Consider the following 20,431-nt stretch of genomic DNA (forward strand, 5'->3'; position numbering starts at 1 on the left):
TTTGACTATTTTATTTATTATATCTGTTTAGTTCACGCATCATTGTAACTATAACGGAATTTGATGACACTGTCGTACAAAGTGAGAGGTTTAGCGCTATAAAACCAGATTTAATCCATCATTTTCTACATTTAAAAATGCCTGTACCAAGTCAGGAATATGACAGTAGTTATCCATTCGTTTTTTATGTGTTTTGTCATTTGGTTTTGCCATTATCAGGGAATTTCCGATTTGACTTTCTTCTGAGTTCAGTATTTTTGTGATTTATTTTTTTTGTAGACAAAAAGCGCGTTTGTCGCAAATAAAAAAAAAATCAATCCTGGTATCTCCAGTTTATTTGCAAAGCAACAGTAATTTTACTACAACGAATGTAGAATAACTGTACTGGTTGTGTGGACTTTTTGACAGGTCCTGCTATAAAATTCATACCATCTTAATCGCTATAGTATTCGCAACAACTTGTTATATAGATGAACCCGGGAGGATTAGTTTAATGACTTAACACTTGTTGTCTGGGTACCAGTCTTGTATTACAACTCCAGTTTCCGGTGCATGACTCCAGTTGGAGGGAAACAAAATAGTGCATTTTTTCTGAATTTTTTTCTGAACTCAATTTTTTCTGTTTAATTATAGGTTTATGCTTAGTTGAAACATATATATACACTTTAAAAAAAATCTTGCATCGTTTGGGGATATCAATCCAGGAAAGTGGAAGGATATCATGTTTACTGGAAGTGGCCTAGTAAAAATAGCAAACAGAAAGTAGAAAAAAAGTGTTTTTACTTCAGGATTGCGTAACTTTTTATTCTTCGTGGCAAGACTCCCTTGTTTTCGATTAAATCACAATTTCACATAAGTACATACATGATATGAACATGAAATTATTTTTCTATGTAGCATTTTTTATTATTTTATTTTCAAAGATTAGCTGTTTTGCATGTAAGCCTATGGAGCAGTCAATTACAAGACTGCAACCTCTAGGGGAAATGTGTATTTAAATACTAAATGCGGACCACTAAAATATGCATGTAGTCCGTCGTATTGGTTACAATAGGCTCAAGTAAAACATAATGCTCATATATATTAATCCATACAAATATAATTGTTTATAATATAAACAATTATATTGGTATAGATTTATGTGTATTCGTATAATTTATTGTACTCAACCTGTTAAACAATGCATAAATACATTTTTACACAAAAAACTATCTATAATAATTTAACAACAACTGCTATTAAAAAACAATAAGTTATTTTATAATCACTTAAGGCTAAGAGAAACAAATATGTGTGTTTCCTATTTCCATACCTGGCCTATATCTTAAGCTTAGAAATAGCCTACCTTAAAGTATTTTGGATCATTTTTCAATAAGCACTGTTGAAGTCATATCAAGTCAGAATTTCTCTCCCAAAGACTCATTTTTTTTTTTATATAATCTTTATTGCAAAATTACACCCATAAGGGTCAAGCAATACAATCAAACAATAATTTTATACAATGAAATACAATGTAATGCAATGAAATACAAAATAATACAATACATATATAGAATAATAGAACATTCGAGTTCAATTATAAATGTATGTAAAAAAAAAACACCATCATAACCTTGCCTGACACGGGTCTGACTCCCTCAGTTCTAAGGACTGTTTGATGAAAACTCCAATATGACAAACAAGTTCAGGGATGGGGCTTATATTAAAATTCCAATAAATCCCTACCTACCTACCCTATTTTTTTCAAAGATTTTATAGGAATCACACATCATTTTATTTGGCCTCATCGCATACGCAGCTGCACATACGTAACTTCATATTAACAACGACTTTTCAGTGACTTTTCTTTAGAAAAAGTGTTCATTGGGTTTTGCTGTAATGGGTCGGTTAAAAAACAATCCATCTTCTGTAATCCCAATTCAGTTTAATATTAGTTTTTGTCTTTTTTCATATTATCGACTTTTGACTCCGGGGTTTGTTTGACATTTTTTTCGACAGATTAACTTCTTTGTAATAAGACATCATGGTACTCTGTCAATTACGAGCTACCATAAGAAGCAATTTTTTTTTTGGGGGGGGGGGGGGGTAGGAGTGGGGAGGTGTACTGCTTTTTGATGATTTATGAATGAATAGAAAGCATTAAACAGTAAACTTTCCCTCAAGAGTGTACCCATTAAAATCTTGAATTTACTTATTTAAGTTGCTCTTGCTTGACCGAGTACCAGGATGTTCGCAACCACAGAGAACATTACTGGTAACCTGTCAAAATAATACTATTTTCGGTGTCAAAAGTCGCTTTTATGAAAATGGTCTATGGGGGTCTGTTATTCTGTAAACATTTAATTTTCACCCCTTTTTTCTCTAATCTTCATTTTTTTTGCCCGTTATTCTCTAATCTTTATTTTTAAAGCTGGACGTTAAGCAACCAACAATCAATCAATCAATCAATCATTTTTAAAGAGCATTATTCTTTAATCATTTAACCCCATCCAAACCCTCATACAGTTTCATTTTGCAATGTTATGATCATCCAGAATACCCATAATGCATCATTAGTGATTTGTCCAATGAATAGTCTCCATACATTTGTTGTCATTTGACACTCCTTAGTTTTACCCACTTGTGTATGTATCAACAAATGTTCTTCACTGACAGATGGTGTCATGGCTTTTTTATTTCCTAAAATAATAATTTGTTTTATTATTATGTTTTTAAATTAATTTCAAATCGAAATTCCTACAAAATCTATAACTACACTTTAAAATCAGTTATCCATTCTCACTACACAGTCCCTATTGAGTAAGTTCATTGAAAATAAAAAATGAAGAGTATGTTGAACACGATTGAAGTGTCAAAAAGAAATAATGAAACGTTACGAAATACCAAGGAGTGGTAACGCGTTTCTTGATTTCATGTAGTGAAGACATTGTTGGTAACACTATTGAATCATTACCATCAATTTGTTTGTCATCGGCTATCATTAACAGCGATTTTACGCCATCTCAGTATGTCAGAGACCTTTCAGTGGGGGTTTAAATAATTAAGAGAAAAGTACACGCAATTGCACGTGAAGAAAGAAAGAAAGTTTAAATATTCAACATGTCAATCAACACACAATACTCCAGCGACAAACTGCCTTGTTTTTAAACTGTAGGCGTTACCTATGTAGCATCTCTCATTTCACAAATTAACTAAAACAATAAATCTGTCACCATAATCTGATAACTTGAGATTCTGCTACTGTTGGTATTTTTACTATCTGTATACACTAAATATTTCAAATAAATCTTTCAATTCACAACAATGTTAATGAGTCATCTAGTTTTTCATGTATTCCTTTGTTTGAGTTTATCAATATATAAATATGCAATTTATAAAAGACAATAGAAAATTTCAAATAATATGTAGAAAGTTTATATAGTGTGATACAGTCTATAAGTCATGATTGATTATTAATGAAAAAACAAGAAGAAGAAGAAGAAGAATTCAATGGGAAACAGCAACTATGGTAGGTTTATTTTTTTTTTTACTTTTAAATTAAATGTTTATCAAAGTCAAAGTTCAATATTGCTAGGAAAATAGTTTAGAGCTACATCCATAATATTCTAGTGTAATTACAATACTGTAAATCATAACTGAAACAACCAAGAATTGTAACCCTTTCAAATAGAAAACAATTCCATCTTTTAAAGACATGGATTTCTACAATACATAATAAAATTCAATTTTAAAGAATTACTACATGTATGCTGTTATATATACCAATCTAAAGAATTTTGCATGTATTATATAGCTGCATGTTATGCCAAAGAATAGTTGATGCAACTAGCTTCAACTTGCTTAAATAAAGACCTGACCCACTGCAATTACTTACAGAAAAGTTTCCATCATGTATTAAAACCGACCGTGTGAGTGCCTTATAAGTGCATCAAGGCCAAAATGCAATTTACACTTTTACCAACGACAAACCAATATAAAACCTATGGGCACTTAATGATTATACATTTGCAATAGATTTAATTTTTTTAAGGGGGGGGGGGGGCTTTTACAGCATACACACTTTTCCTTGATGTTCACAAAAATAGGGAATCATTTTTTATTCTTTACTATTTGTTCTTCCAAGTTGATCCTGATTAGGGAAACTCAAGCAAAATTTATTGTTTTCACTCCTTTTTTTGTTCTTTTCTTAGGTTCACTTTTCTGTACTTGCCTTGAATAAGTTGGGATTTGAAGTAGATGCCTATGGATTGAATATAGATGCTGAAAAGTTCTTTCAATTTTTGAAACAAAATCGCACAAATCAAGATTCCAAAATAATAAAGAAACAAAATATACTACGGGAAATTTCAACATTCAAAAATGGCTTGTTTGAAGATGATGGAGTTAAGAAACTTCGTGTAACATCTGTATTTCGATACCTTTTTTCACATTTCGATGATTATGAAATTTGTCAGGAACTTTGTCAGGACATTATCTGTCATTCAACAGGAAATCAGACAAAGGAAAAACAAGACTCTAAAACCAACTTAAGCCTCTATCAAGAACTCATTTCCAGTTGTATCATATATCACAATGAGCAAAGTGCTAAAATACAAGATTCCGAGCTAGAATATATCCAACTTAACCATAAAGATTTATTCACAGATAGTGAGTGGAATCAAATTAAATTGTTTGAATGGAATTTTCAGAACTATACTTCAGTAAGGGATGGAACAAGATATGAAACTTTATTAGAAAAGAAGTTCAAGTTTTATGAGTTGTGTACGACAACTGTAGCAAGCGCTGTTGCTTTACAACCTGTGTGTGAAAAAGCAATACGTACAAATTTAGCTAGAAAGGCAGTCTCTGATGTAACTTTAAATGGAATATTAGTAACTGCAAATTCAAAGCACAGACCTGAGTTAATAGAAATCGAAGTAAGAAATGTTGTAAAGACTTCTTTCGGTATTGAGTTGATTAGAAATGTTTTATGCATTGGTTGTAGCAAGAATTGCTGTCATAAAGCTGGGATTCATTTGATACTTGAGCTTTCTGCAAATGTGGACCTTTCTATAATACATGACATATCGACTTTGCTTTCAAATTACATCCAACGCACACATTTTGAATTTGTCAGAGAAATGCATTTTCTAAAGGAAGGAAGTATAGAAACAAAAGCAGATGGTTTCCCACCAAGATTTTGTATAAGAGATTTGATTCAGAACATAAAAATAAACGACAAAATTGTACACTCTATTCTGTCAAAAGGCAATGAAAATGATGACAGCTTAGGTTCACAAGAAAGTTGTTTGCATGGCACTTTTTGCACAGCTTGTTTTAATGAGTATGAGAAACATTTAAATTACCCTTTGAATGTATATTCATTTGACATTACTAAGGAATGGACAATTTTTATGCCTTTGCCGTTACGATTGTTCTTTGAAAATATTTTCGTAAAAAAGGATACAACACATGAGACAAAAGTTTCGAAATTATCTTCATTGTATTGTCTAACAGAGGCACTGTTTAACATCAAGAATAAACATTACCATGGTATCACACAAGATGTTAACACTGATGAATTGCTTATTCACTATCACAATGTGTCATCAGTTTTCGAAGTTACATCACATGTTGGCTTAACACAGTCACAAAGGACAGGTGACAGACGTCTGAAGTATAATTCAGATCCAGAACTTTGTTATTACCAAACATACTTAAGACAATATTCCCTTAGTTACAAAGCAGTTCATGACTCAGTTGAATGCAAACATGATGTTTCATTACAGCAATGTCATTTAGCCTTGTTAATGGATAACTTAGTTCATCTAACAATTAAAACTGATCCGCTACCCGGGGAGTCAAGGACAAACCAGATATGTACCTTGCCTCTGACTATAAAAGGAATCCCTAAAGACTCATGCTTAGTAGAAAGCTGGCATGGTGAGGACTGCGATGGTTCTGAACACTGCATATGCAAAAACCAAGATAAATTATCAAAGACGGATATCAACACTGTGTTTTTGGATCTTAATGATGATGAGAAGAAAATTTACAAAACTTTTAAAAGGGAATCGCTATGGACAATAGGACATATTTGGAATAAAATGGAAATTATCAATCTTATAGACAAGGATCCAACTAAACCTGGAAACATAACCAGTGCCAATGCAGCTGGGGAGGAATTGAATAAGACATTTGAATCACTGACCTTAGAGACAAGTATTGACATGGCTGAGGCTGACCCATTGACAGATGTAGATAAAAGTATGGAATCGTTATCCTTAAATGAAGATGAGGAAGAGCTAGTAGATAAAAGTATGGAATCGTTATCCTTAAATGAAGACGAGGAAGAGCTTGTAAATATCATACATGAGACAGGAGAAAGCGACAGTGATGGGGAGTTAAGCCTACCTGAAATGCCATCTCCAAATTTGTCAATGATAGAAAGTGATTCGGATACCATTAGTTTGGAAGATTATGAGTTACAACTTGAAGATGATACTGAAAATATCCTAGAAATTGAAATGTTACTCAGAGCTGTAAACAACTCAGATAGTCAGAAAGGAACGGAGAGTGATGATAGACAACGTCCTGAAAAAGCATCTAGTGGTGAAAATAACCAATTAGAGGAATCTGAAAACAACCATGAAAGTGTAGAGACCACATCTGTTGGTGATGGTGATGGGAACAGCCCATTTAGAATATTTTTGCCAAGGCCAATATTAACCAGACATCCACCACCTGCATCAGGTCGTGATGATGATATTAATGTCTTAAGAAGTGTATTAGATGACATTCTATTAAAACTTGAAATTTCAAAGACAAATGAGAGAGTTCTTTTTGCACCAGATTTCAAAATAGCTAACAATCTCTTTAAACTAATGGACAGCAACCCAAAATATCAAGCCTTTTTACCAGAATTTCCTGTTCTACATTTACGAAAGTCAAAAATTACAAATCTAATATCCGCTTACAAAGATTCAGGACTAATTCATATACTCCAGTATATGAAAGATGACGAAAATGAAAAGGACTGGGCTAAACTGTTAACAATTGCAAATATTGAGACAGCAACAAGAAACATATGGAGACTTTCAACTGCAATCCATGTAACACTTTGTATTGCTTTTTTGAAGAGTTTACCAAACAATGAAGCTCAAACCTTACTGAGATTGTTTGAAAGTTCATCTTCCACACAGACATTTGATGACCAGTTTGGAAATAAAATTGAAGATTTTATAAAGGTGTCATGCGAACAGAATGCAACATTTTGCCTGCATCATGAGATTATGATACATTGTGATGAGATAGTTGCAATAGGCATCTCTGAGAGAATAGGAGGGACAGATGGACATAATTTGTTGTTAGCAAGTGTTAAGTCATCACTACCATTTTCATTTTTGAATGGTGCATCGAGCTATGCTGGCTTTTGTTCAAGATTATTACTGGAGCATTATCAAGCTGGATTGTTTCATAAGAATTTTAAGCAATCAATGTACACTTTGCCCTACGATGATAGCAACGTAAATTTTGGTTTGGACACCTTGAGGGAAATTGATCACAGATCTGCAAAGAAGTGTATCCGACCTGGATCAACACTTGAAACCCTACTGCCAAAAATGTCAACTGTTGATAAACAAAAACAACTTCATGCAGTCAGGAAATCTATTGTATGTGGCCAAACAGTCGGAGATGATGACATCGATAAAGTTGATAACAAGGCAGTAAAGTCTTCCGCTTCAAAATATTTAGGAAAGAAACTGTCTGCATCTGACAAAGAACACATTGAAAGGACTATTAAGCTTATGCTAAGACAAAATGCATTTCATACTGAAAAAGACTTAATTCCAAGAAATATCTACCATTCAAATCTCCCAGAAGTATCAACTGTAATACTGGATAAAAACACATATGATGTAGGAAGATACCTAATAAAAAGGTTTGCATGTGACAAAAAATATCTGGATTTGACACAGGAAGATTATCCTTCCTTGGAGGATATGAATGGACCTAAAGAGCTGATAAGCCGTGTAAAAAGGAATCAGAGTGTAACTATCAAAAGAACAACATGTAAACCAAAAAACAAACCAAAAACAGACAGAGATCGGGAAGAAAAGCAGCGAACAGCAAAAGTAAAAAAACTATCTAAAGTAATTGACTGCATGTCCTCAAGCAAGAACACATGCCAAGCTGTTTTGAAACCTGATGGGTCCAAAAATATGACAAACAAATCAGCAGGGGTAAAGAAAGCCTTAATAAATCTTATAAAAAGATGTCTGCAAAGTGATACAGCAACAAATCCGAAACTTGACAGTAGTAACACGGAACTAAACAACTTAATACTTACTGATTTCACTACACTTCCACTTGCAATACAACAGTCTGGAGTTATATCTATCGTGGAATTTGCTGGAACCAAATTCAAAGTGTTTGCAACATCTGGACAACAATACTTAAATTATATTTCGAATGGAATTGTAAAGAAGTTGTTGAATTATCTTCCTAACTTGGAGCGCATAATAATATGTGAGGAAAAATATGCATTTACACCTAATGACTTTAAAGCCAACACCAGACAGAAACGTAAGCAGAAAGAGAAGGTTACAATATCCCACTTAAAAGAAGACCAAGAAATTGTTAGTTCAGAAAATTTTAGCAAACAAGCAGTGGTTGGTACAATGGCTGGAAAAATTCTAATAAGCCGATACTTAGCAACACAAATGGAACATTTAAAGATCAAAGCTGACTTAGAGATTAATGTTGATAGCGAAGCCTATACATCAAAATGCAACTGCCAAAAAGAACATGACGAAAGCTGTTCAAGGTACACAATACCAGTACGAGTGATGTATAACAAACAGACCGGATACGTTAAGGAAGGATTTATAGATGAAGTAAAACAAAGAAAGGGAGAGGCTGAAATGGCCCAGGCAGACTGGTTACTGGATGCTGACATACAAAAAAGCTTAGGTAACGGCAAATGTGTAGTTAACTATGTTACATCAGCTGACATTGACACTGTAGTCATACACATATTAGCAGTTAGCCAGTTCTGGCCAAGGAATGAAGACAACACTTTTAAATATCCTGTGTATCTTATACTTCAGAAGAAGAAACCAGAGTTATTTAACATTACTGGACTGTTGACACTTTTTGAAAAAACATACAACAGAGATATCGGGCTAACTATAGCATGCGTCCTGTCTATGGGTGGTAATGACTTTTTGCCAAACTTTCATGGGATTTCTCATGATAGTTTATTATCAGAGGTCTTGAAAGATGAAGACTTGCGCAACAACTTAGTGACTGTGTCTAGAGACGAACATCAACTTCATCTAAGCAAACGATTCCTTCTCAACACAAACATGTACATCTGTCTATACAAACGAATGTATTGTCCCTCAAATCTAAAAAATGAGTTACTATTACTCGAGGAAATACGGCAACTTTCAATAAAACCTCCCGATAAAGACTTTAAACATCCCCAAAACTGGATGCCACCAAAGACAGCCTTACAGCAATTAGGGAAATTAGTACAATGTCAACTGGATTACTTTGAAACAATAGGACATCATGAGGCATCTTTACCCAACTTTATTTCCAAAGGTTGTTTAAGCAAACTCGACGATGGATCTATTCAGATTGAACTGGGATCGGACACATTTATCCAAGATCAAAAATCACTTATCACAATAGAAGAAAATACACTCAAGGAGAAACTGAGACAATGCCAACAGTCAGACAACAAAAAGAGCAGAGCAACAAAACGGAGGTTACTGGACACACCACAGAAAGGGAAAAGTGGCAAAAGGGTACAGACACAATCTACTCCAAGGTACTTTGATTTCATGTCTAAAATATTACAATATTATATTTATTCATTTATTTATTAGGAGTTATATTTAATGTAAGTTAATAGTAAGGCATGAAGCATTTGTATTTTGAGGAGGCATGGGTTTTTTCAAGGACTATAATGAAAGCAAAAATTCTGAATAAAAAAAAGATATTAAAAAAATTGCCAACCACATTACAAGAATTGTAGATGCGTAATTAATATTGTTTTTTTATCACTGTAAAAATAATGGCAAAATGTTTTTGATGTACTTCATGTAAAATCCATCGGAAAGGAACTTTTAAACAGGAAATTCATGATGATTAGTCTTTTGCTATATGAACATGTATAAATGATATATATTGAAGCTGTTAAATGTGAAAATTTCATTATTTTGGAACCATAAACTAGGGACAATTTCACTCCTTCTTTAGACTTTAAATAAACTTGCTAAACTATTTACCATTTGAATGTAATTATCGAAACCATTCAATAATTAGTTGAATTAGAAATATTAATATTTTGATTTATATCTATATAGAGGTTATTTTTTTATTTTCAGAAAATTGAAGACTACAGATTAAAACTGAGAAACAAATTAATGCGGTGGACATAATCCTTCTTTGTGTATTTATCATAATTTGACTTGTATTGTGATTTATTTTTCTGTGTAACACTTTAAAACCGAAAATGTAATTATTAAAACATCGTCTGCTACTATAAACATATTGTTTGTGTTACATATGTTATCAGCAATAGAGGTACAGCTTATCTCAGTATGGGTCACATTCCTAGTGCAATTAGAATTGTCAATCAAGAAGGGTGATCATTTTGATCAACAAACCAGAGCTTTGTCGCTGGAGTAACAATGTTTAGTCCTCCTCTAGTTATTCGTGTTATTTGATTTAGGCGTTTAGAACCTTTGGCGACCCCACAGCTTAAATGTCGGTTACAATTAAGATATGCTAAGTGGGCGTTACAGACGAAAGTTCACATAATCTGACCGTGTCAACTGATAACCTGAGCACGCCATGAAATGTCTTGTCCACGCTGTTATGAAATTGATTCTATATTTTTTTGTCATGATACTGTTTTCAATCATTTTAAACAAAAAACAAGAATACAAATAAAATATCTTTACATACCGCCATAACTTTTTTTTCATCTATGTCAACAAGGACTCGTGTGAAGAGATGATTAAACTCTATTTTTAATACTTTATACGTTAGCCTATTAATGCCATCCGTTTTAAAATATTTGTCACTATATTTCAGCATTTTAAACCTGTAATCAAGAATCATAATTGATAGATGGTTTACACAATTACGAAATTAAAGAACATCAGAAATCAAAAATGCTGTTTAAACCACCCATCTCCGAATTAGAATCTTTCAAGAAAAAGATAAGGGTACCATGTAACTATCGTTTTAGCTTTAGGAGGCCATTTTATAAACCACGATAGTTTTGAACTTACCAATTAGTAATTTTGGGCAGCCCGGTAGATTGAATGGTCCCATAAATCAGAGATATATATATATCTTACAATGAATTTGTAAAATCAGATATTTTTTTAAATCACTAAGTCATGATAGTTTAAGTGATTTTGTAAAATCACTGATTTATACAAATTTAAACTTGTTAGTAGAAATGTTTTTTTTTTTCTCAAACAATTGAAATAATGAATTTGAAATACGACTTTTTAATAAATATACATACAAGTCTAAATCGAAAAAAAAAAACCAAAACTTAGATTGCGTCTGAATGTTTGATAAAACCGAGATTTTTTTACGTGAGCATGCAAAACAGATTTCTTGGTAGAAGGGAAGACTACAGAACAAATAAAATCTTTATAAAGACCGAAAAAGTTAAAAAAAAAATATTTTTACAATATATAAAAGTCCATCTGTAATATACACATATATAAGTACATATGGTACATATACATATGTCTCTGCATCACTCAGCATGTTCACTAATGAAAGTCTCACACATGTTAAAAAGACAAGATGCACTACTCTTTATATTAATGAAAGAAATGTTAATACATTTATATAGCAAATTACTATTATTATGGTAACATAGAACTTAGAACAATATGCTACAGGAATACAATGAAATTGTACAATCTTTTTTCCAAATTCATATTTGAATTTCATGTAAAATTGTAATACCTTAGGATTGACATGTAATTTTTCATTAATAAGTTTAATGTTTAAACTAATGAAGTCGTCATATGTAACATAAAATTATAAATTAACTATGAAATAAATGCCTGCTTGAAAAAAATGAAAGAATTAATTTAATTTTAGAGAATTCTCCATTACCTGACAGGATTATCTTTATTTCCTTTATCCTTACCATGTTTAATCATCTTATAGCGAGCTATTTGCTCAGAATATCGGATCACTTTATATCCAGCGTTGTGAACTCTAAAAAGCAGAAAATAAAACAAAAATAATATAAATATTGAGTTGTCTCTATTTTCTTCGTTTAAAGTCATAAGAAACCTCAAATTAAAAAAAATGATGCATATGTTTTTTAAAACTAAATGGATAGTTTTCATTTTACAACTTATGTACATTTACTCTTTTTCGGAGGCAAATTCTTTGATTTGTCCACATTTAGAAGAAGTTTACTTATTTTTAATTGCTTGCTTCCAGGATTATTAAACAAAGGAAGCAGATGGATTCATGACAAAATGGTATTTTGGTGATGGTGATGTGTTTGTACATCTTAATACTTTACTGAACATTCTTGCTGATTACAATTATCTCTATCTATAATGAACTTGGCCAAGTAGTTTCAGTGGAAAATATTAGTAAAAATTTACAAATTTTATGAAAATTGTTGAAAATTGACTATAAAGGACAATAAATCCTTAGGGGGTCAATTGACCATTTCTGTCATGTTGACTTATTTGTAAATCTTACTTTGCTGAACATTATTGCTGTTTACAGTTTATCTCTATCTATAAAAATATTCAAGATAATAACCAAAATTTCCTTAAAATTACTAATTCAGGGGCAGCAACCCCAACAACGGGTTGTCACATTCATCTGAAAATTTCAGGGCAAATAGATATTAACCTGATTAACAATTTAACCCCTTATCAGATTTGCTCTAAATGCTTTGGTTTTTGAGTTATGAGCCCAAAACTGCATTTTACCCCTATGTTCTATTTTTAGCCATGGCGGCCATCTTGGTTGGTTAGCCGGGTCCCCGGACATATTTTTTTTTACAAGATACCCCAATGATGATTGTGACCAAGTTTGGTTTAATTTTGCCCAAAAGTTTCAGAGGAAAATTTTGTAAAAGTTAACGACGACGGACGACGACGTACGACGGACGCAAAGTGATGGGAAAACCTAACCTGGCCTTTCGGGCCAGGTGAGCTAAAAAAGGACTAAACGAGGTAACTGAAATAATGAGATCATGAAAATTTGAGGTCCATAGTCAAATATTCAACATTGTAAGATAAAATGTCATTTGGTCAAAGACTACTTAATTTAAGATTTTCGAACGGACGGATTTTTCTCCATATCGAACGATTTAAATAGTACTAGTACGATTGGATTTTTTTTATCTCAAGTGGTTTTCAGCAGATTGGCCCTTGAGTCTATTTCTGTATGCTTCATTTGATTATGATATTTTTTATTTTCCAAATATTGAATTGTAGGTCAATCTAATTTTTTTTACCACAAAATGGATGCTGTACTGATAGTTATATTTTTACGGCGCATGCTCCTTACCTTTTCCACATATCATCGTCCTCACCTCCCCAGCCAAAATATCTATTCGGAAACCCGTTGACTTTTTGGAATTGTTCCACTGTTAACGATGTCACACCTCCAAATATTCTAGGGAAAGGCAATCTATAAATATATCACATTTAAAATCACATAATAACTGTTTATGCTTTGATAAAAAGCCTAGAAGGAACCTCTAAAAATGGCAGTCAAAATTTCACCGCTATTACATTTATCAAGGGTGGCCTCTATTATCAAACCTATCTATTGTATTTATTGTAAACTTGTTTTCGTCCTGAACGTGCATGAAATATTTGCATCTGGAAATCAAGCAACCAGCAACAAATCAATCTTTATTCTTAGTGTTTACAAATATGTTGAAGGGCATATCAATTTACACGTGTCCGTCCGGATGAGGATACACTGTCGAGCTATCTCCTCCTACAGTTTTGGAGGAACTAAACTTTAAATAGTTTGTAGGATGTTCATACACAAAATGCTCACATAATTTTTAAAGTCAGTTGGGCTTCTTTTGGAAACCCAGGGGCATCATTAATTTTGTGTCACAACATAACATAACAATTTCAAGTTGTATGCCAACATCACTGTTTGTCAAATCTGAAATGTTAGGAACAAATGCATATGGCAGAACAAGAAAGGGTGCATTTTCCATATCTAGTTTGTATGCCCCGCCGTAGCACAGGGTGCATTCATGTTTACCCTTGTCCGTCTGTACATATATACGTACGTCACATGCAATATTGGTTTCCGTTCTCTTACTTTAATTTGCCTCAACGATTTGTTTTGAAACTTAAACACAATGCTTATTACTAAAAAACACTGATCAAGTTTGAATTAAGGTCGCGATATTTTTACCATTCGAGAGTTATGCCCTTTACAAATGGAAACTGAATTGCTGAAAATTACGTTTCTGTTCTCTTACTTCAATCAAATGTTATACATTGCTTATTACCACAAAACACAGATCAAAATCTGAACTTTGGTGTCGTCACGTTTACCGCTCAAGAGTTAAGCTCCTTTTAAAATTGCTGAATTTTGTTGCCGTTGTCTCAACTAAATGTACGAAACAATGCTAATTATAACAGACCAACTTGAAGTGCAAATTTGTGTAGCGTCACTTTTACAGTTATTGAGTTATGTCCCTTTATAGCGTTATATATATATATATATTATATATTGAAGCGTGGGCAGCATCTGTGTATTATAAACACATTCGTCATTTATTTCTTTTCGTGTTCACACTGAAGTGGGAATAAATCTAACTGCAAATGTGTTTCAGAGAAGGCTTCCCATAAAACTGTACAGTATACGCCTATATAACGGTACAGTATACGCCTATATATCTGTACAGTATACGCCTATATATCTGTACAGTATATATATACGCCTATATAACTGTACAGTATACGCCCATATAACTGTACAGTGATGTACCTCATAATTCTTACCGGTATTTGAATTTATCTATTGCAACTGACATATGTCTTGGTTGTTTTGGACAGTTGTAAATATTTTTATCGTTTTCTGGAATTAAGTCCACATCATGGAAGACAAAACATTGATAATCGTGTATCTTCATTGCTTCTGCATATCCAATATTCATCAGCATGGCACGGTTAAATCTAGAACTTCCAGTCTGAAACGTTACACATGTATAAAGATATGATTGTGGGTTAACATTTTTAAACTATCGATATTTTGTGTGAATCAAATTATTAGTTTTTTTTTAAATAATTTGTTGTGCAAAAATTTATGTATGTGCCTGTCCCAAGTCAGGAGCCTGCAATTCAGTGGTTGTCGTTTTTTATGTGTTACATAATTGTTTTTCGTTCATTTTTTACATGAATAAGGCCGTTAGTTTTCTCGCTTGAATTGTTTTACATTGTCTTATTGGGGCCTTTTATAGCTGACTATACGCGGTATGGGATTTGCTCATTGTTGAAGGCCGTATGTTGACCTATAACTGTTAATGTTTGTGTCATTTTGGTCTTTGGTGGATAGTTGTCTCATTGGCAATCATACCACATCTTCTTTCTTATATTACATTGCAATATTTTTTTTCTAATATTTCACAGATCAACTTTTTGGTGGATCAATAACTCATAAACTGTAAACTTACCTTTAATTGCTAATCAAGAGTTTTTTTGTACTCCTGATTGGTATGAGATGTACATTAAATGTTTATTTTAAACTTTACTATAATAATTCTTTAATCTATAATTATATATCGTTTTGTATATATAAGATAAATTTGAAGTTCAATACTTGTTTGATAAATTATGGGAAAAGTCGTTATATCCCTTTGGAACAGATGATACAGATTGACTATTAATTTACACTTTACTTTCACATATCGAATGATTTTATTGCCAGGTTTCTGATTTGTTACATGAACAACTAAAAAAAAATGCTATCATGCAATATCATTTTTAGAAACGGTGGTCAGTTATTCTAGATCCTGTGCAATTGGCAAATAAAATGAGGAGCGGAACACATAACCAAGGATCAAGTTATATGTTGTAGACCTACAGTTTGAGTTCTGCAATATTACCCATGACTTACGTTAAGATGTGAAGCGATGTCATGATAATATAATTTGGCTATAAAAAAATTACGTCCTCCGAACAAAAATCTATACATTTTATTTCAACAAGTACTCGAGTATTGGAATTCAGATTCTTTGACATCCCTTGTATTTATTGTTAATTTGTGCTTGTCCTAAGTATGCATGTAGTATTTGCCACTGGACGTTAAGCAACAAACAATTAAACCAATCCTTCGTTTCTATCACTACCTTAACCCCCCCCCCCCAAAAAAAAACAAAAAAAAAACGTGTGAAACTTTTCCCTCATCAAGCAACACTGCATATTTAATCAAAGTACTGAAGTACTGAACATAGGATAACCGCAAGTTATTGTGGATGGTCAAAAGCACTTGTCTCGGATGCAAGCGATTTGGTTTAACAATATCTCAGTAGCATGCGGTCGAATCCCCGTGAGGGAAGAACAAAACTTTGCGAAAGCAAATTTACAGATATAACATTGTTGGGCTAATGTTTAGACGAGTTGTGTATACATATATATGTCTAAGTTAACGACAAAACATTTTCATACTATTAATTTATGTTCTAAACAAATACTTTTATCAGCATTCATTGAAGAGATGTATTTTTACATAAAAACCGATCAGAAACGCTTTTTTTCACTCGTTTATGTGCGCGTTTTAATCATGTTAATAGATCGGTTACAAACCCAAAACGACAGTTACGTAATGAAAATCACGGTCCTTGCGATATAAAAACAACTATTAAAACATGCACAAGTATACAGTAGACTTCAACATTTATGGTATCTTTGTATACTACATGTAGAACCTGTTCTACGAAATAAATTTCATAATCCAACTTATGTCTATAAAGCATGGGATGCTTTTGTATAATATGTTTATAGATCGGTTACAAACCAAAAACGAAAGTTACGTAATAAAAATCTAGCCGATAGCAATACATCGGAATGCCCTCAAGGTCATCGCGATGTAAAAACAACTAAGACATGCACACATATACAATAGACTTCCAACATTTATGTTATCATTGCATACCTGTTCTACGACATAAATTCCATAATCCAACTCCTGTCTAATAAGCATGGGATGAATATTATATAAAAATGTCCGTAGATGACTATCCCTGTTCCTGTATGGAATGATGATGGCAACACGATGGCGCGGGTAACAGTAAGACGGTTTTCCCCTCCCTCCATCTCGAACCCAAGGATACAGTTTGTCTAGGTCATAATATGTTGGGGAGTCGATATAAGATGCTAAATCGCCAACTGGAAAATAAATGAGAAGGAAATGTTGTAGATAAAAAACGATATGGTATGGGTGACAATGACGTAACTCTCCTCAATGTCCAATAACGGTTACATAAGTATAGGTCAAAGTATACGACCTTCAACCTGGAGTTTTTGCTTACACCGAACAGTAAGCATTAATTGTCCCCAAAATGACTAGTAAAAACAGTTTTAACATTTAAACAATCGATCTTATCTATATAAAACAAGAATGTGTCCCCAGTACAGAGATGCCCGCCATCCGCATTATAATTTTTTATGTTTGATGGACCGTTAAAATGGGGTAAAATCTCTAATTTGACATTGAAATTAGAAATATCATATCATAGGGTACAATGTGTACCAGTTTTCAAGTTGATTGGACTTCAACTTCATCAAAAACTACCTCGACCAAAAACTTTAACCTGAAGTGGGACGAACGAACGAACAGAGACGCACAGACCAGAAAACATACTGCTCATAAATGGGGCATAAAACACAAAGAAAAACGAGAAATACTGCTGATTCACATCAACATAAAAAAAACACTGAACTACATGCAGGCGCCTGACTTAATAAAAATGCATGGTCACGACATGTATGGTTAAGCATAGTATTTCTCAAAAAACAAAAAAGTCAAAATATCAAAACAGTAAGACAATAATATAGACCTGTGATTCCTGCTGTCAGTGTTAAATTGTAATGTTGACTTAAACATTAGTCCATTTATCAGTTAACCCTGTTTAATATGCTATTTTATGGTTTCGCGTATTAGCTGCCTTTGTCCGAGTTAAATAACAATCCACGTAGGTTTAGGGAGCTACCACTTGATTTTTATGGGGGATTGGATGAAAACTTTTATCCGATGATTATTAGATGTTCTTGTTTAAAAAAAAAAATGATAATTATTTGATAATATTGACAAAAACTTTGTGATTATGTAATTAATGACTTGGATATTCACACGAGGGGCCTGATTATTGCCAATTTTTCCTTTAACGCCACTTACCTAATTTATCTGAAATTACTGGACACAACGGCAAACAATCTTCACCGGTCACATTTGATACATTTTTACTGCACACATAAGTCACGTTGTTATCTGATTTTATCACTGACTTTGTTGACTGTTCTATATGAGATGAAGGAGCACTTTGAGAACCCTTTGGTATTCTTAATATTGATGGTTGCAATTGTGCTAGGCGAGACGAACTCGAGTACAACTGGTCCGATACTTGTACCCATTTTGACATAATTGTGAAAGATGCCTGTTGAACGGACAAATTGAATGCCATCTGAATCGTTATGAGAAACAATAACAATAAAAACATAAACCTTAGAAGATCCTTTCGTGCAATGACGACCATTCGCATCCCGTATTCCATTTAAATTATACGTGTGGTCACTTTACGACGTTTGCAATATTTTTTTCTCGATTCTTTCCTTAAATATTGAGCATAGGTTGAAATTGAGTTGTTGCTTGTTCACATCGGTCAAGAAATATATGAACCTTTATATTAGTTCGTCTATTCAATGTCGATTTTCATTGGTAATAGAAATATACGGTGGTTAGAAGTATCTTCTTTTCGATTATAAGTAAAATCTATAATATATATATATTTATATATTTCACAGGTTTGTTGCAATAAACACGTGTTGATAAATTCAAAAGGTACTCTTTCTGTCCATTTCCGAAAAACTGAAAAAATAGACATAAACTGTATACGAATACTTCTTAAAAGTTTTTTTCTCAGTGTCTTTTTACGAAAAACTGAAAAATAGACAATTGATTATACAATAATTTATCAAACAAGACATGGAGCAGATGTATGCACGATGATTAAAGCAGCTGGGGAAAACATATGGCCGATTAAGTTAATGTCCATAAAAAATCGTCCTTCGAATTATAGTAAATGAAGAAATTTTGAATATTTATGTTGAAAAGGAGCTGTTGGGTAACGCAATCTTTCGACCAGAATCCCTTTTTTGTGAAAATTTCGTAAATGAACATTAAATAATAATTTTTCATAGATGCTCATATTCGTAAAGGGTTCCGTGAAATCGCATGGGATTTCCTCCCACAAAAAGTGATTCCATTCATTAGTTCACCGCAGGATTTAAAAAAGAAACAATCATTTTCTTTAGATTTGAATTGCAACAAGATATGTTCGTCTGTCAGTTTATAACAGAAAATGAAACTAAATAAACAAAATGTTTTCAAAATTTAGTTAAAATAAGAAATTAATCATATAAAAGCTTTTGCCAAAGTTTCTTAAAATTCGATGCAGATTTGACAAATTAGTTCACGTGTAACAAACTTATGTGTCAGTATTCACCTCAGAAACTTACAAAATCTTTAAATAGACTGATTAAGAAGGGATATAATTACGATACTGTTGTCAAGTCATTAAAGATTGCATATTTTGGCGTTAATATTGAGTCACTGATAAGGTCTTTGCGTCGGAACTAAAGACATTTATTCTAAAAACAGTTGTTGGCATGACACGGGTTATGTTCTTCTCATATATGTTATGATGGTATGATACTAAACCCCTAACGGGAAGGATTGTGCCTGATGTTCATATGATGAAATCATAATCTTTCAGTCAGTTTAATTGAAGTCTGGAGCTGGCATGTCAGTTAACTGCTAGTAGTCTGTTGTTATTTATGTATTATTGTCATTTTGTTCATATTCTTTGGTTACATCTTCTGACATCAGACTCGGACTTCTCTTGAACTGAATTTTAATGTGCGTATTGTTATGCGTTTATTTTTCTACATTGGTTAGAGGTATAGGGGGAGGGTTGAGATCTCACAAACATGTTTAACCCCGCCGCATTCTTGCGCCTGTCCCAAGTCAGGAGCCTCTAGCCTTTGTTAGTCTTGTATTATATTAGTTTCTTATGTACAATTTGGAAATTAGTATGGCGTTCATTATCACTGAACTAGTATATATTTGTTTAGGGGCCAGCTGAAAGACGCCTCCGGGTGCGGGAATTTCTCGCTACATTGAAGGC

The 20,431-nt window shown here is 32.9% G+C and overlaps 2 protein-coding genes across 2 annotated transcripts; one reads left to right on the top strand and one right to left on the bottom strand.

Moving 5' to 3' along the window:
• Nucleotides 1-5,907: 5,907 nt before the first annotated feature.
• On the top strand, nucleotides 5,908-10,626 carry LOC134685993 (uncharacterized). The gene is made up of 2 exons (XM_063545699.1): nucleotides 5,908-9,817; nucleotides 10,377-10,626. The coding sequence occupies exons 1-2, from the start codon at nucleotides 6,087-6,089 to the stop codon at nucleotides 10,396-10,398; spliced, it is 3,753 nt and encodes a 1,250-aa protein (XP_063401769.1). The 5' UTR covers nucleotides 5,908-6,086; the 3' UTR covers nucleotides 10,399-10,626.
• LOC134686567 (beta-1,4-N-acetylgalactosaminyltransferase bre-4-like) lies at nucleotides 10,588-18,667 on the bottom strand. Its single transcript, XM_063546238.1, has 7 exons — nucleotides 18,424-18,667; nucleotides 17,182-17,414; nucleotides 15,030-15,217; nucleotides 13,564-13,686; nucleotides 12,139-12,243; nucleotides 10,960-11,098; nucleotides 10,588-10,605 (listed from the first exon to the last, which is right to left on the bottom strand). Exons 1-7 carry the CDS (start codon nucleotides 18,665-18,667, stop codon nucleotides 10,588-10,590), a joined length of 1,050 nt encoding a protein of 349 aa, XP_063402308.1.
• Nucleotides 18,668-20,431: the final 1,764 nt, after the last annotated feature.

The sequence above is a fragment of the Mytilus trossulus genome, chromosome 10 (assembly GCF_036588685.1).
Source record: "Mytilus trossulus isolate FHL-02 chromosome 10, PNRI_Mtr1.1.1.hap1, whole genome shotgun sequence".
Lineage (NCBI taxonomy): Eukaryota > Metazoa > Mollusca > Bivalvia > Mytilida > Mytilidae > Mytilus > Mytilus trossulus.